This window comes from Ovis aries, chromosome 3, assembly GCF_016772045.2.
Source record: "Ovis aries strain OAR_USU_Benz2616 breed Rambouillet chromosome 3, ARS-UI_Ramb_v3.0, whole genome shotgun sequence".
NCBI classification, from domain to species: Eukaryota; Metazoa; Chordata; class Mammalia; order Artiodactyla; family Bovidae; genus Ovis; species Ovis aries.
Genome location: NC_056056.1, coordinates 224360876 through 224378779, shown reverse-complemented (window position 1 = coordinate 224378779; position 17904 = coordinate 224360876). Strand labels below are relative to the sequence as shown.

The following is a 17904-nucleotide window of genomic DNA, read 5'->3' as shown; positions in this document are numbered from 1 at the left end:
AGGATGCTGTTTTCATCTCCACGGGCCTGAGATGTCACGCTGACACGCCTCGGGACGGGGCTTTCTTCACTCATTTCCGGCCGGCGGTGAGTCCCTGCACACAGGAAACCCAGGCCTTGAGTCCTGGGAATTTCTTTAGAAAACACTTCTTTGATACTCCGTCTTCGTTTGTCTCTAGTTTTGGATCTTATAGTCTCTAGACCCCCTGAATCGATCTTCTAATGTTTTTTTTTTTCTTTCGTACTTCCACCTTCTTTTTTTTTTTTTTTTTTTAAGTTCTCCTCCTGGCTTTATGAGACCTCTTCAATTTTATGTCCCACACATTTGCCAGAGTTTTAACAAATTCTGTTACACAGACACACACTCATACAGGTAGGTGCTGTCTGCAAAGACAGATACACACATCACGTGGCTTGTGCAGGTATGTGACCCCCACATCTCACAGCTCTTGAAATATGTCTTGTTTCCAGGAAGCTCCAGCCTCATACAGACAGCAGCTGCCGCGGGCGTGGTGGGGGGCGAGTGCCCTTGGCCGCGAGCCTGGCGGGCTCACTGGGCACCGCGTGTCTGAGCTGCCTCCTCTCCGTGGCCTGGGCGCTCGTCTCCTCTGAGCCCCTCGGCCCCGCCCTCAGCTTCTGTGTGTCTGTTCTCTCTCTCCTCCCACCAGTGAGGATCCTTCCATTTGAACTCAGACAGGTGGATGGGGCCGTCACAGGGGGCCTTGGGCCCCAGCTCACAGCACTCAAGCTTCTGCACTGGGCTTGGCAGGCTGGTGGGTGGCATAGGGCACCCCCCACAAAGCTCTTGTCCATCTGGAATGTCAGAATACGACCTTCAGAACTGGGTCTTTAAGATGGAGCGAGTTAAGGTCTTTGGGATGAAATCACCTGTCAGGGAGGGCGGGCCCCACATGTGATCCTGGCGTTTCTACAGGAGGAAAGAGGGGCGCTCAGATGCCCAGAGAGGAGCTGGCGCCTTTGTGGGGGATGTGGCCTCAGCCCGGGAGCCCCCAGGGCCGCAGGCAAACCTCAAGGTTGGCAGGACCCTTGACCTTGAACCTGTGGCCTCCCTGCTGTGAGGGAAGTTCTCTGTGGCTGTGGGTCACCCAGCGCAGTCACCGGTCACAGCAGTCGTGGGAAGCCGGGACCCCGGGTTTGCAGGAAAGAGGCCCCACGCCCCGCCCACACCCCTGGGAGTGGGCGGGTCTCACACCTCGGGACGTTCCTCCACACTCGGCACTGGCCTCCCGGGGCCCAGAGGGGCGCAGCTCTCAGTCCGACGGGCGTGAGCCTCTGGAGGTCCAGGCTCCCGCAGGGCGCACAGCTCCTGGGTCGGGTGCCTCCATTTCACAGGTGGGGGGCCTTGCGTCCTGGCCCCTGAGGCCGGGGGTCCGAGGGCAGGCCCGGCCAGTGGCTCCTTGGGGGTTCAGCACCCCCGGGACCCTGAGGTCACAGGCCTGCCCCGCTTGGCTTTGCAGCCACACCAAGCCGGGGATCCATGGCCCCGCTCCGAGCTGGGGAGCAGCACCCCCTGCCCCGAGCTGGCAAACTGCGCCCCCGCCCGGTGGACTGCGCCCCTGCCCCGGGCCGGGGAGCCGTGCCCCCACCTGATGGACTGTTTCCCTGCCCTGCGTCCCTGTCCACCCAGACATCTCCAGGGCACCCAAGTGGGAAGCGTGCCTTCTGCTCTCTATCATGGTGAGGCGAGCCTGGCACGGGCAGCTGCACAGTGCCCCCTGAATGCCCTTTGAGAGCCTGAGCCCCTGTGAGTCCAACCCTGATGGGGGGCGGCACACAGACCCTGGCTGACGAGAGGCCTGGGCCGCCGCTGTCCTGGACAGCAGGCCACGGCCAGTCCATCTCAGGAACCTCAGTGGGGGCCATGCTAGACACACACGAGTCCCTTGGGTACACTTTGCACCCAAGGATGCAGACGCTTCCAGGCTGACGCTGGACTTTCCGAGGACTACCCCCGGTGTGTCAGAAAAAGAGAGATGTGTGGTACTAGGTTGAGGGGGTGCTGAGCCCAAGGGGGTGGCCTGAACAAGGCTGGCCATCACTGGGATGGTGAGGATAGAAACCGGAAGGGCTCCCTGCCCCCACACGAGGCCAGCCCCTCAGTCCTGGGCCACCGCCGTGGAGGCTGGATGCTCAGCGTGGGTGAGTGACAGCGGGCGATCCCGGCCGGGATGCCTGGGGGTCAGCGTGCGGGGTGCGCTGGCCGGAGAGCCTGGCTGCCCGGCCCAGTGACGGCCAGCTCACGACAAGATGAGGGATGCGAGGTGATGACCCATAGGCCACTGGGCACCTCTCCTGGTGTCTAGGGGAGCACCCTGGGCACCTGTCCATGCCTCAGCACCATGCACTCCGGGCCTGGGACACCTGGGCTCAGGCAGAATTCGGGCGTCCAGGCTGGCTCCTGGGAAAGTGTTCTTGGTGTCACAAGTTTCCACGAAATCCAAGGTCCTGAGCAGACTGCACAGACCCCCCACCCCCGGCCAAGAATGCCCCTCACCCTCCAGAGCATGGCGTCCATGCAGAACAGGATTAAAACGCAGAGCTTAATCGCCGATTTGACAGACGAGTTCAACCAGCCGGCCTGTCCTGGTCTAGGAGGCGCTTGTTACAAGGTTCATGTTCAATACGGAGACACCACCACCCGATGTGCGTGGGTCACATCGCCCTGGGCGCCACCAACACCCAGGCGCTGCCTCAGCCACTCGTGTTCGCACGGAAGCCACGAGTGGGCGGGGCGCTCACGCCCACCGGCCCCAGCCTCTGCCCACCCCTTCCGCCAGCCCAGTCAGCTGCTGTCAGCGGCTGTTTGGTCGCCAAGGAGAGGATGCTGCTTGTGACCTTGGGGAGGGCCCGTGATGTTCACCTTGCCCGGTGTGGACCAACATCACAGAGCAGAGACAGATCGCTAAGGGAGCCCCTGAGACAGGGATCACGGGGGCCCCAGAAGCCAGGCTCCCCCCACCCGGTGTACCCCCAGGATGCCGGGTCCCCAAGTCGCCATGGCAACTGGCCCTGGTACCCGTGTAGCCTCACCCAGGGGCCCTGTGTGCATGTCACCAAGCAGCTCTCACCCTCAAGATGGGGATGCACCCAAACATTTCTATTCTATTTCTTCCTCCTTCTTTTAATGCCGATCGTGAGCCACTAAATTAATTTCGCGACCCACTAATGGGGTGACGACCTGCACTTTGCAAGGCGGTGATCCAGGAAATGCAGGCATCAGCGTGCACCCAGGGCCTGGGTTCTGCTAATCAATTAATCAGTTGATCACAAGCAACTACCTAAGACCTGAATGGGGGATGGGGATGGTGAGACCCCCCAAGGCTCGTGCCTGCCCTTGGCTCGCTCACAGTTTGCTGGGGACATGGAGAAGGGAGCAGCCACGGCCACGTGGAGAAGGAGCTGGGGCGTGTCCAGGTGGGGGTGGGGGGTGGCCACCTGCGGACACAGCCGGGCTGCAGGGCGCTGGGCTGAGGCCTGGCTGCTGGGGTGGAATTAGCCATCTTGTGGCCAAGCAATCCCGAGGTCTCCTAGATTCCTGTCCCCCAGCCCCCGCCACAGAAAACCAATTTATAGTAAAATGTGAAACTCCACGATGCTAATTTGCCAGCTGTAAGAGGCCCACAATTCAATCCTATAAGAAGATTACGTGCTCCAATTATAAGGTGTTTGGTTCAAGAGCTCGCAGCTTCTCTTATAGCTCAGCTGGTAAAGAATCCACCCGCAATGTGGGAGACCCCAGTTCAATGCCTGGGTCGGGAAGATCCGCTCGAGAAGGGACAGGCCACCCCTCCCGTATTCTTGGGCTTCCGCTGTGGCTGCGCTGGGAAAGAATCTGCCCGCAATGCAGGGAGACCTGGGCTCGATCTCTGGGTCGGGAAGGTCCCCTGGAGAAGGGAACGGCTACCCACTCCAGTATTCTGACCTGGAGAAGTCCAGGGAGTGAACAGTCCCTGGGGTCGCAAAGAGTCGGACGTGACTGAGTGGCTTTCACTTTTCACTTTGGGTCAGGAGCTCAGGTAAGCATTTAAGCACGCTTGGAAAACAGGTCTGCACAGGCCAGGGTCACCTCTGCAGACTCCTGGGAAGACGACGGAGCCCGTCGGCCCCCAGGGTTACTGCCTGGTCGCTCTGTGTGGCCTGCCAGTGTGAGGACACGGAGCCCCCTTCCTGGGTGGGGCTGTGACGCTCAGGGCCAGCACATGGGCGGGAGGTCAGTGTTGCTACACACGCCTGCCCCTCGGCCGTGCCTCTGAGTGGAGGGCCACCCCCAGGAAGTCGAGGGTCCCTGCGCGTGCACGCCCCCTCCCCCCGGACCTGCCCCGTGTGTGCTGGGTCCTTCCGCCTGGGCCGCGGGCTCCACGGGCTCTAGCGCCAGACACCCCCCAGGGAGGGGGGGGTTACAGGAGCCCCAGGAGACATGCGGGGCTCCTGACGAGCCAGGGCCACGGCTGCATTGCACAGACCCGGCAGATTCAAGCCTCCGCTCCACGGCCTGCCGACCCCTGGCCGTCGGCATCTCTGTCTCTCCCAGTCGTAGTTTTCACGGCTGTAAAACTGAGATGTGGTTCTGAGCCCGGAGGCCTGGGGGATGGAAAGGAACGCATGTCTGTACCTTCTCAGCAGAGGTCTTGGAGTAAATCAAGGACTCGGGCTGTGCCCACGGGGAGAGGTCAGCCTCAAAACCCCCGTGTGGCAGGGCGCCAGGAGGGGCTGGGGCTTGATGAGAGGGGCACCCCGATTCACCATGATGACACAGACAGGTGCTGCCGTGCCATGCGGCCTGGAGGGCAGGCCCCACCCCCACGCCCGCCGAGGCGCCCAGGGCCTCTGGAGCCCTGCCCGAGCCTCCCCTCCTCTGGGGGTTCATTGAAAACCCCCAACACAGCGTTGCCTGCACCAGGGCTGGCCCCAGCCCCGGGGAGCCCACAGGGACCCCCAGGCCTCATGGATCTGGGGATGGTGACCCCGGGGCTGCCAGTCTGCATGTCCCCAAGGCTCCGTCCCCAAAAGGGCACAGCACGCAGATGGGGACCTTGGAAAGGCCACCCGCCTCCTGGACTCTGGGGGAGGTGGCAGCCCCAGCTCAGAGCCCCTTCCGCTGCCGGAGCGGCAAGGCAGGTTCAAGGAAGGGGCTGGTGGAGACAGGTCTCCGCCTCCATGCTGGACGCAGAGAAACAAGCGCGGCTGACAATCAGACAAGTGCACGGCTGCGGCTCCAAGTGGAGACCTGGGGATGCTCCCTGCAGCCCGGCTCTGACCCCCTCGAGGGGCCGCCCTGCTCAAGACCCCCGCTGCCCAGACCTGCAAGGGGGAGGCTGCCGGCAGGGCCCCCAGGCCCGAACCCCCACAGTCACAAGAGGCTGCCAAGGCATCCATGGGGCAGTGGGGGTCCTGCATCAGCTTTACAGCCCCGACCTTGGTAGGTGCCCCACTCAAGCTCAGAGCTGACCTCTGGCCGGCCACGGGGCAGGGACCCACGGCTCCCCGCAGAGCAGCTTGGCCAGACTGGCCTCTTGATGGTGCTGCTGAGAAAGCCCACCTGCGCTCTCATGTGGAGGCTGCGAGAGCGGGTGGAGTAGGCTTTCCTCTGGCCTAACTCCCGAGGGGCTATGGCCCCCGCCTCTCTGCCTGGGGGTGCCAGCAGAGAACTCCCAGGTGCTTCCATAAGGCCCCTGCTCCCCGACCTAATGCTCCCCGCCCTAATGCTCCCCGCCATCGAGGTGGGCATCGTAGCCTGGAGCCCATGCCAGCCCTCAGCCTGCTATGGAAACCTTAGGAGGATGAGCCTGGGTGAGGGGCGATAATTGGCCTGTGGAGCCAGCACTGAGCGTGCCAGGCCTGCGGAGCCCCAGGGCAGTCCCCAGGGGTCACGGCCGGGCGTCCCCAGCTGTCCTGGCCCTCACTGTCCCCATGCTGGGGGAACGTTCCTTTGGAAAAGGAATCTCAGAGAAAACATCCCTGGGACTGCTCTGCCTTTCTTGCCTCCAGCCCACGGAGGTGAGCAGGGGACCCAGTGCTCCTCTTGGCGGATCCAGGAGGGACCCGGGGCCCCCCAGGGTTCTCAGAGCCTCTGCTCTAGATGCCTGCCTGGGGCGCCTGCATTAGACCACACCGCCCCCTTCTTTCCTCTTAAAGGCCCTCTGCCCAGAGGTGGGGTCTGAAGCCCCTCTGTGGGTTCGAACCTTTCCTGCAGCCTGGGGCTGGAAGGACATCGCCCAGAAATGAGACATCCCCCCACAAGGAGCTCATGTGGGCTGGGCAGCCTGGAGGTGCTCTGTGTGGCCTCTTGGGCTGACAGGAACTCAGTAGCCCCGTGATGCTCTGAGCACCCAGGGGACAGACCCACCCAGCCGCAGAGCTGGCATCCTCCCTCCGTCAGGAAGCCAGCGACCAGCTTCTCACCGTCGCCGGTGTGGGGTCCGCCCCCGGCCCCGCCTGCTCGGGCCCCTGCACCCCAGGACAGCCGGGGGGCTGTGCACTCACCGTGGTGGTCTTTATCCGCCCGCCGGGCTGTGTGCACGTCCAGCCTGACCGGTTGATCAGCAAGTCGCAGCCCTCCCCCTCCAGACACGGGAGCATGTCACACCACTGCTTCGTCCTGATGATCCGCGCTGGGGACAGAGGGCAGAGGGCAGAGGTCAGAGGTCAGCGCCAGCTAGGGGCGGGGAGGTTCCCACGCTGCCCAGCGCCCAGCCCCGGCCTCGAGGACGGGAAGGCCGGGTGGGCAGCCTCCGGGGCCAGTCGGGGGGCCGGGCCGGGGGCCGCCCCTGCCCTGGGCTCCCAGCTGCCTGCTCGCTGTCCGTGGGAAGCTCTGACGTTGGTCGCTCGGTCAGCAGGGACCGAGGGCCTCGGGGACAGTGTCAAGGAGCAGCCAAGGCACCTTCCTGGAGGGGACAACATTGTTCTCTCCTGCGCCCGGAACCCACAGGAGAGCACAAAAGCCTGCCTGGTCAGGACCCCCTCAGATGTCTTGGGAGCCACCCATCCACAGGGCAGAACCCAGGGGCTGGGGCAGGCCGGAAGGAGGCGGGCGGGGGCGGCGGGGACGCCTGGCAGATCTCACAGTGGCCACAGTGCTCCCAGAGCCTCAGCCACAAAGGAGACCCCCCCAGAGGGCGTTCCTGGGTGGGGAGCCCCCAGAGGGCGTCCCGGGGTGGGGAGCCCCCAGTCCCGGGGTGGGGAGCCCCCAGAGGGCGCCCTGGGGGTGGGGAGCCCCCAGTCCCGGGGGTGGGGAGCCCCCAGAGGGCGCCCTGGGGGTGGGGAGCCCCCAGTCCCTGGGTGGGGACCCCCCAGAGGGCGTCCCGGGGGTGGGGAGCCCCCAGAGGGCTTCCCGGGGTGGGGAGCCCCCAGAGGGCGTCCCAGGGTGGGGAGCCCCCAGTCCCGGGGGTGGGGAGCCCCCAGAGGGTGTCCCGGGGTGGGGAGCCCCCAGAGGGCGTCCCGGGGGTGGGGAGCCCCCAGTGGGTGTCTCGGGGGTGGGGAGCCCCCAGAGGGCGTCCCGGGGTGGTGACCCATCAGAGGACGTCCCGGGGGTGGTGACATCAAGCTTTGAGTCCTTGCCATTGTTAGTTGGGGAGGGGACAGGTAGACCCCTGGGACACTTCCGGGAGGAAAGGGGTCGTGTTCTCTCTTCCTGGGAAACCCACCACCACTCTGTGGCTGTAGTGGGGGGCTGGGGACCCCTTACTGATGGAAACCCTGGAAGGAGGGGCTACGTGATGGAAAGAACACGGATCATATTCATGGACATGTCATTAAAGGAACCTGGGAACCACGGATGGTTTCTGAATTAGGACCAAGTGACCCTTGTCCTTCCAGAGGTGATTGCTTCGGTGGCTGCAGACATGGGCAGGGTGCAGCCCACAGGGCCCCACGCTGCTCTTCCTATGCCTCGAAATTCTTAGTAACCTTTAAAGCATCCTGGCGCTTCTCTTTGCACAGAGGACATCACCACCAGCCCTGTAGGCTGCAACTGTCCCTGCAAAGCGACAGGGGACCTGGGGGGCCTCACTCTGTGGGGGGCCTGGGCCTCGGGGCCCCTGCAGGCGAGCAGGCCTCGGTGAGTCTTAACAACGGCTGCCCTAGAAGGCGGCCTGGAAGACAGACAAGGACGGCATCCCAGGTGACCCCTTGGTGCCAATTCTGACAGATGAGCAGGAGCTGCCTGAACACAGGGGAGAGTGTCCCGGGACCGATTAGTGATGCCTGCCTTGGGCACAGCGGAGGGCCCTGTGGTGTGTGCTGCCCCACGGCGCCACCCCAGGAATCTCACTATCTGTGGCCACCGGTCAGCCATCCTGAGACCAGCTCCATTCCAGGCCGAGCTATGGACGGAACCGTGACCCACCAAAGTCACAGCACGACCCCAGGATGGCTGGGCTTGGAGATGGGATCTTTAGAGATCCCGTTTAACTGAGGTTAAACGAGGTCACAAGGGTGGGGCCTCCCCCCACGGAATCGGTGCCCTTAAGAGAAGCGACCTCAGTGAGACCAGCCCCGCCGTGTGGACACAGTGAGGAGGGGGTCCCACCAGGAGCCCGTCAGTGGCACCAGCACCACAGCCTCCCGCCTCCGGAGCTGCAAGTAAAGGAGTTTCTGCTGATCAAGCCCCATGGCCTCCAGTTGTCGCTGCAGCCTGAGCTTGAGCAGACAGCCCAGGAGACCCCACGGCTCGGAAAAGCCCCTCAACCAGCTGAAGTCAGAGCAGAAAAACAGTCTAGCTGAGCGGCAGCTCCCGTGGAGGAGGAGAAGGGCTTTGCTCCCCCAACGGGTGTGGGGGATGCCCCAGAAACGGCTCCAAGATGAACAACAAAAGCCACCTACCACCTCTTATCCCTCGGAGCCCCCAGGGCCGGTGGGGACAGATGGCTGCGCCCCCCGGCACGCCCCCCTCAAGCCTCCTCTCCTTGTTTGCACTTCATTCCAGCGGAAGTCCCCAGTGCACCATTTTGGTGGCAGTAAAAGATACACAAAAACCTTGTTGTTGCAACAAGCGCAAACCTTAAACCCACGAAGAAGCAGCAAGATTGAAACACATGCCCTGCCAATCCCTAGAAACCCTGCGTGCACAGCACAGAGAAGATGCAGACGAACTAAGGAAAGAAGGGAGGGTTTCTCTGGGATCAACCAGGACACACGGGGCGAGAAGAGGCGCACGCGTGGTTAGAAGAGTCTGGATCTGTGCTCCCCTCTGTGTCCCGGGGATACGCCCAGGGAGATGCTGTCAGCCCACTGTGCCCGGCTCAGAGACCTCCATCGGGGGGTGAGGACCCAGCCCCTGGCGTGCCCAGGGACCAGAGCAGGAACTTGGCCTTCTCAGGCAACAGGCATGCTCCTCGGCTGCGTGAGGGACATGCAGGCCTGGAGGCAAGGAGGCTGGGGTGAGGCCCTGCTTGGAGAGGCCACAGCCATCCAGAAAGCACTCATCCCAGACCAACGGGCAATGGCAGAGGCCTGCCTCTGACGTCGACGCTGCCCTGGCTGGTCTGCAGGACCAGATGATGGAGTGGGGATGGATTCAGTCTGCCCTGCTGTGCCAACCAGGACCTTGAGCCCGGGGTGCCCCCTCAACCCACCATGGGCTCCCTCCTCCCTGGGAAGCTCAGCGACCGTGGGACAGAGGAGAAGCTGTAGGTGGAGTACCTGGCCCAGGGCTGGGCCACTCCACACCCCAAACACACGTCCTTCACAGTTGAGTGAGGACAGAAGCCACTCTCGGCCGCTGACCATGGCGCCAGAGACGGTGGACAGATGCTGGGGGAGACGGAGCCAGCCTCCCCACAGCCAAGGGCTGGGATGCCTGCTGGTCCCCTGGAGGCCGCCCCCAGGCTGCTCTGGGCACAGCTCCAGGCCCTTGGTCAAGGCCACAGGCCCCGTTCATCTTCCCTGAAGCTTCACGTGAGGGCTGCTTACTCCAAGCCTCCATCCCCTCCGGGAGATGGGGGCACACAGCCGTCACGGGGCAGCCCCACAAATGTGACGGGACATTTGAAGGTCAGGGAGAGGGAGGAAAGCTTGAGGGGGGCGGGATAAGGCAGCGGGAGGGACACAGAGCCTGGACACACATGTTCACACACGCACACACATGTGGATACACGCACAAGAATGCAGAGGCCCTGGACGGAGCACACGCACACGCCTCTATGTGGGAGGCGGCTTATGTGTGCACAGCTCCACACACAGACACGCACGCACACGCACGCCAGGTGGCGCTGCTGGTGAAGAACCCGCCTGCCAAGGCAGGAGACGCAAGAGACGCAGGCGCAGTCCCTGTGTGCAGAAGATCCCCTGGGGGAGGGCATGGCAACCCACTAGTCTTCTTGTCTGGAGAGCCCCGTGGACAGAGGAGCCTGGTGTGCTACAGTCCACAGGACTGCAGAGAGTCGGACACGACTGAAGTGACCTAGCCTGCACGCACACACACGAATGCCTAGCACACACATCGTTGCCACACGCGTGGGACCACTGTGCGGGCCTGCCTGGCAGGCAGCAGGCACGCGGACGTGTGTGCAGGACAGACAGACACACCGATTCCCTGACCATCGCCCTGTTCCCACCCGGCGAGGTGGCCTGGTGTGTGGGCGCCAGCCCTGCTGAGGGCGCTGGCCGGCCAGTACCAACCACACAAGGCCTTCTGTCGGCCTTGGGCGCTGGGCTCAGCCAGCCCCAGCCCACTTCCTGTGGGGGCAGTTGGCGGCGCAGGGCCGGGCCACCATGTTCCAGGGACAAAGGGGCCTTTCATGCCCACACGTCACCACCTCATCTCTGGTCCTGACGTCATGGCAGCTCTCAGCTGGGGAGGGCGTTCCCTGGGGCGGAGGAGGTCCAGCGAGCAGGGTGACGTGGGCGACAGGTGGGGCCCACAGTCCAGCCTGTGCTGGTGTCACGGCCGGGGGCGCTCGGCCTCGGCAGGCCCAGCACATGGGTCTCCTGCGGCCGCATATCCAGCGCCTTCCGAGGCACAGGGGAAGGCGGGTCCGTCCACGCCCGGCCTCGGGGCCCAAGATGGACCAGCTCCGCCAACCGGAGCCCACGACGGGCGCTGCGCCCGGGCACCCTGCCTGCTCACACTCCTCTCCTGCCTCACACACATTCGCACACAGCACACGCAGCTGCACAAATACTTCACTCACACACAGCTGCATACACACGCCCACATGCACCTGCGCACACGTTTGCACACGTTTGCACACACCACACACAAATGCTTGCACGTGAGCACACACATCCGCAAACACGTCTGCACGTGCGACAGCTGCCCATGCAGCCTGCACAGGCTCGCACAGCACACGTCTGCACACACACACTTGCACATCCACAGGCACTAGTGCGCACACTTGCACACGCTTGCACACACCACACACTTGCACGTGAGTACATGTCTGCACACACACACATCTGTATACACAAGCACTTCCGCACAGGCACTCATGTCCGCAGGGTGCGTGTGAGAATGTAGGCCTGCAGAGTCACTCTTCCCTCCTGCAGCCACGCGGGCCAGGCAGAGGCTGGTTTCTCCTCTCCGAGTGCCCCTCTGTGAGAACACCTGGGTAATTCCAGGCCCAGAGCCTCAGTCCCGGCCACCGTCTCCCCAGAAGGAAGCCACCCCTGCAGTCCAGGTGCTCATGAAGGACCTGGTGGGACACAGAGGACCAGCGTCTTGGGTGGGGAGGGACCTGGAGCCTGGGAGGGGAGCAGGGCAGGGCCCGGGGTGTCCAAGGGGCTGAGAAGCGGGGGGCCTAGCTGGGTGCAGGTCGTGAACATGTCAGGGACCAGCTTAGGCTGGTCCCGGTCAATCGGCTGAAGGGCCAGTTGCCAAAACTGTGGGGGCAAACTGTCCCTGCAGTCACAGACAGACCGCAGGAGCCGCAGAATGATGGGGGCCGCACAGAGGGGCCTGGGGACATCTCCTAGAGCAGACGGAGTGCCGCAGATCAAGGGACAGGGAAGCACAGGGCCATGCAGAACCCCAGCGGGGACCCTCAGGACAGGTGCCACAGGGACACGGTGCACCGGTCTCGGGGCCCGCGGGGGGCGCCAGCTCCTTCCTCCTTAAGAGTCAGACGCACCCTCCCACCCCTGGAGCCCCCACTCTGAAGGTCAGCCACCTGGGGTCAGAGGAATTTGGGGCCAAATTCACTCAGATCTATGGCCAACCAGTGAGAGATGGGGCATTGCCTGAGTGCACTACACCCTAAAAAGCTAGTGGGGCTTCACACGTGCCATTTCTCAGGAGCCTGCAGAAGACCCAGAGTTGGGCTCAACTGGCAGAGACCAGCAGCGTCTCTCCTGGGAAGGCCCGGGAGACGGAGCCTTTGTCTTATCTACAGACAGTTCCAGAGTGCTTGCCCTCACTGGGCCCAGGAGGGCCCCCAGCTGGCTGGCCCCGGAGTGGCAGGGTCCACCCTCTAGGGCCACTACTGTGGAATTTTCCATCTCAGCGAAAATGACAGCCTGCATGAGGCAGGAAAAGGGCAGGAGGGGCCGGGACTGAGGCAGAAGCTGCAGGGCCTGAGCCCGGACTCACTCTGCTCGAAGAGGACCCTGAGCTTCCCCCAGCACGCTCCTCGATTGGCCCAAGCACACCTTTGATTGCTCTCAACCCTCCAGGCCAGGGTCTCGAGGGTGTGTGGAGGGTCTGAGTGGACCTCAGACCAATCGGCTCACCAGCCCTGAGAGCCTCCTAGGGAGGCTGTGTGTCCAGCTGTTGACCCCACGGGTGTGTTTGTGTACATGTGTGGGCACGTGCGTGATGTGCACAGGTGTGGCCCTGTGTGACACCTGAAGCTCTCTTGCAGGGACGAGCTGCTTGGATGTGGGGCCCCTGCCCCTCCCCACAAGGGCATATGAGATTCTGGGACCCCTTTCTGCTCCCAGCACACACAAGCTCCAAAGACGGGGAAGCTCAGAAACGCACCCCTTCCAGATGCCTTTGCCGGTCCCCCCGCCCGCTCCTGCACAACTGAGGACATGGATGGACAGGCAAAGCGACCTTGAAGACACCAGGGCTGGTGGCCGGCATGCGTGCTTGGACTGTGGCGATGAGCGTGCCGCCCTCCGGAGTCTGGACAGATGGACGGGGACGCGCGGCGCTAATTGGCCCGGGATCACAGAGACCGTGCTGCTCCGCTCAACGCCCGTGCCCTTTGCTGGTCGTAAATTGCATGGTTCCCTTCGGAATAAACTGTTTCTTCACTTCCATTAACACACGAGTCTGCTTACTTTACTCAACAGCTCGGAAAAATGACTCATCCAGAGCAAAACTGGTGGGATTCCAGAAATCTCCGGCCACACTCCCAGACGCAGCCATAAAGGGACTGCGTCCGTCCAAGATGGGGAGGCTGCATCTAGCAGCGACGTCCCTGGCCCCAGAGTCCCCCAGTTCTCGCTGGTGTGGAGCGGTCAGCCCACATCCACATGTGGGGGAGGGGCGGCTGGTGTTTAATGTCAGCAGAGACAGTAACTACACACACACAACCCCCCCCCACACACACAACCCCCCCCCCCACACACACACACACAACCCACGGGGGCCGGATGCAACTGAGATGTGCATGGGTTTCCAGAAGAGTCCCCCACACGAGGGGCTGGCACAGGCCCTCAGGATGGAATCGAGGTGCTCCTGCTGCAGGCATGTCTGGAGGTCCCCAGAAGGCCCCGTCTTTCTGCTCCTCAGGGCAGCACGTGGGGGCCCCTCCTGGGAGCAGTCACCAGCTGAGGCAGGAAGGCCGGGGGGGGGGGCTGGAGGTCAGAGGGCACCTTGGGTTGGGGGGTGCTGTTCGAGGGTGTTCCCTGCCAGGCCACTCTCAGGCCGGCCCTCCTGGGCAGGAGGGCTCCGAGGAGGGGGCTGGGGGCCCGCCCAGGGAGGCCCCGCCCGGCCTGGGGAAACGAGCCTGCCCAGCTGGGCCCCCTGGCGGGCTCTGGTCTCCCTGCATGCCCCCCAGAGATGGGCGGCCCTGTTGCTGCTGCTGCTAAGTTGCTTCGGTCGTGTCCGACTCTGTGCGACCCCATAGATGGCAGCCCACCAGGCTCCCCCGTCCCTGGGATTCTCCAGGCAAGAACCTGGAGTGGGTTGCCATTTCCTTCTCCAATGCATGAAAGTGAAAAGTGAAAGTGAAGTCGCTCAGTCATGTCCGACTCTTAGCGACCTCATGCACTGCAGCCCACCAGGCTCCTCCGTCCATGGGATTTTCCAGGCAAGAGCACTGGAGTGGGCGTCTTTTCCGGGCGGCCCTGGGCTCAGGAAAACTCCAGCAACCGTAACACCTGCTGGGACCTGCACGCTTCTGGGAGAGATCCACTGTGCCCTCACACACTCAGAAGCAGCTTCTGCATTCCAGAAACTCCCATTTGAAACGCCAAAGCCCAGGCACACCCGGGGAGCCCACCTGGCGGGGCCGAGCAGGCAGGGGGCTCCTGAGGGCTCCGGACGGAGCTGCGGGGCTCACGGGCTCCGCTGACCGTGGGGCCAGCTTGCCGCTCCTCCCGGGGACGCACAGGCTTCCTTGAGGATGGACGGACAGCTGGCCGTCACTCATGAGGAGGCGATGTGACCGACCTTTTCATCATGCACGGGGGTGCAGAGGCTCAGAGAGGTCCAGAACTGTGCCAAGGTCACAGAGCTGCCGGAGGGGCGAGGCGGGGACTGGAGTCTACTCAGCCCGACTACGGCCCCGACTCTGATTCCACGTGGCCGAGGCCAGGACTCGGCTCCCCGGGCTGGTTGGCAGGAGGAATGTGACCCACCCAGAGGGGAGGCTGGGATGCGTTCAGAGCCTGACCCACCCCGCGGGGCTGAGTCCCAGCTCTGCTACTCACGGCTGCGCCCCCGGGAGAGCCGCCTGCCCTGTCTGGGGCCTGCGTTTCTTCACTGTCCATGGGATGAAAGCGCCCACAGGGTGGGGGTTGGGGGGCTGCTGCAAGGATGGGGCTGACATGAGAGCCAACTGGAATGAGCTGGCCAAGGTAGCCCCTGCCCCCGCCCCACTGCGGTCCACGCTCTCAGGGTTATCACAGGCTGGGACAGCGAAGACAGCGGCCAGCAGAGTGCCGTGGGCGGGCGGCCGGCCCTGTGGCTGGCCGGAGGGCGGGGGCACAGGGCCCTGGCTGTCTGTGTCAGAGTCCTATACGCTCAGGGGCGGCCCAGCCACGGCGAGGACCCCCAGCCCTGCTCCGGGGCGCTCCCGCCCCCAGGCACGGTTAAGGGCCCCCATGCAGCCGCCCGACCCCCCTCCCCCTGTTCTGCCGGCCCACGGTCCTGCTCCGCAGAGGCACCAGCCGAGACCAGCTCAGGCCCCCGCCGTCCGCCATGCCATTCCCGAGAGAGCAGCTCAGCTCGGCCCTCAGCACAACGTCCCCCTTGTTTGGCAGGACGCACTCCTGAGAGGGGAATGACGGGATCGAGGGTCTAGGCGTCTCCATGGCGCTGGACGCGTGCGGCCAGGCTGCCCGGCAGGTGGATGAGACCCTGACCGTGCCTCAGATGACCTTCTCGGATGTCCTGAGTATGGCCGGTCAGGCTGCAGGCCTCTCCGTGTCCTCCATCCCCTGTCCCCGGGGGGAGTCGGCACCAAGTCGTGTCTGTGGCCATCGCCGGAGGGGGTCGGGGGCAGCTTTACGACCTCGGGCCTGGGGTGGCGGCTTGTCCGCCACTCTCTGTCCCCAGAAGCGTCCAGAGGTCAGGGGACAGACGGGGTCCAGGGGCTCCCACCGCACTGGACGCACAAGAAAACCCAGCGTCATCCCACCCTCGGGGGCCTCCAGGCGGGCTCTCCAGAGACCCGGGTGCCGACTCGGGGCTGCTCCAGCCTGGGGCCGGCTGGGCCTGGGTCAGCGGCCCGAGGACAGGAAGCCGCTTCCCAGGCTGACCGCTGGGGTCTGAGGCCACCTGACAGTCTCACGAGGGTTTCTGGTGTCCACGCAGACGCAAGCTCACACTCGCATATCAGGAGCTTCTGAGCACTCCAAGGCTCCGCTGGGTCCCTGATAATCAGAGCACACAGCAGGCGTCCGCCGGGTCTGCGATCGCGGGCGGGCTGAGCTCACAGCCCCCGCGGTTTAGAGGGCTGATTTCACCCCCTCCACCGCCCCCAGCTTCGGGCTGTGCCTCTTGTGAGAAATGGGTATGTGAGATTGCCGCCAGTGGTCCCAAAATCGGCTCCGGGCCTTTGCCACGCTGATTACGGCTGACAGCCGGGAAGGGGGGTCTGTGAAGGCACCGCTGCCTTGAATCACAAGCCCCTGCTGCCCGCCTGGCTCCAGCGTGTTCGGTGGGCCCAGATGTCCCCGCTGGGAGCATGGCGGGCACCCTGATGCAGGCTGGGGAGGGCCAGGTCTGAGGGACCGGGCTGTGCGAGGGGGCGAGAGAAGGGACACAGAATCTGAAGGGACCCGAGACCCTGCACTCCTGGCCCAGGGCTCCCTGGGTGGACCCAAGGGACGGAGCTCCGGGCAGAGAACCCTTCCCGCCACAGGGCCAGCCCCTCAGACTCCTGCTCCAGCCTCCAGCTCTGGGGCCCACCTGGTGCGCGCTGGACCTTGACCCCAGGATGGAGGGACACGGCGGGGACCGCCTGTGGACCCCGCAGGGGAAGTGTTGTGCGTTCTGCTGGAAACGTCGCGAGGAGATGGGGAGGAACACAGCACCCTGGCGGGGATGTGGAAAGAGCTGATGTAGCCACACGTGGCCACATCTTTACTGGACAGTAAAGCCCACGCCTTTACTGGACAGCACGGGCCCCGTGCTGAGGGGCACAGAGCGGTCCCTGAGGGCTCCAGGGGATGGAGGCGGCCGGCCTGAGTCCACAGGAGCAGGTCGCCGGGAGGAACAGCCCTCCCTGTCCCAGCCTTCTGGAACCTTCTCTGACGCTGCCCGACTTCCGCAAGCCAGCCGGGGCCTCTCTGCGGTCCAGGGTGGCCAGGACTCAGGGACTTCTCAGAAGCAGCCTACCTCCTCCTTGAAGGGCTGTCCCCAGGTCTGGCTCCGGGCTCCCTGACCTGCTCTGGTCCCCTCGGTCACTCGGGACAGACAGACGTCAGTGAGCCAGCCCAGAGCGCGAACCGTCCTCTTCCTTCACGGCAAAGGCTGGCGGCACCTTCCTGGAGCCTTCTCAGGTGACCTGAGAACTGCCGGACCAGATGGGAGGGCCCTGTCCTCCCCCGGAACCGAGACTAGACCTCCAGAGAAGCAAGTGGGCTGGGAGTGGGCGCAGCTCAGCTGCTGGGACCCCTGAGCTCAGCCGGCCTGTCAGCCTCTGCCCCCTAGGCCCAGGGGGCCAGGGTCGCTGGCTCAGGCTTTGCTCAGCCCACCTGCAAGGCACACCCAGCTCAAGCACGCAGGCCTGTGCTCGGAACAGAGACAGGCAGGGAGACCCACCGTCCCCGGAGACGCCTGGGGTCCAGAGGCCCCAAGGCCACGCTCCGCTTTCCCAGTGGCGTCTGCGCCAGAGGCCGAGGTTGTGGGCTGCACCAGGCTGGCACACGCCACACCCAAGACCCGGGGATTCGAGAAGAGGCGAGTGCTCCTCCCGGTCACTCAGGCTGAATCTTTCAGTCACCCGACAGAGAAGAATCGGCAAAACCCAGATTATGTTTTAAAATTAGACAAAAATTTTCTTTCGACAACTTCTAGACAGCGTAATTTAGCGAGCACATTCTCGATAATTATTTTTTCTTTAAATAGTTACAGTAGAATGGATTAATTTTCAAGACGAGTCTCTGATTAGCGTGATTCATTAGCTGCCTGGGCACTGTCCGCACCAGAGTGCAAGGTCAGAGAAGTCCCCTGGAAGACTGGACACCGGCCCGCGCCTGTGGCAAACTCTCCAGATTTGGGTAATCAGATTAGATTGAGAGAAAAACCACAGTTGTCGCAAGCTACCTGCTTCAT

At 63.7% G+C, this 17904-nt stretch overlaps 1 protein-coding gene across 2 annotated transcripts in view; it reads right to left on the bottom strand.

Annotated features, from left to right (window-relative positions):
• Window positions 1-17904, bottom strand: part of TAFA5 (TAFA chemokine like family member 5) — a 179560-nt gene that overhangs the window by 19878 nt on the left and 141778 nt on the right. For both annotated transcript variants that reach the window (XM_004007052.5, XM_042247899.2), the window contains exon 3: window positions 6504-6631. In XM_004007052.5, coding sequence (XP_004007101.3) covers window positions 6504-6631 — 128 coding nt within the window. The remainder of the gene's footprint in view (window positions 1-6503; window positions 6632-17904) is intronic.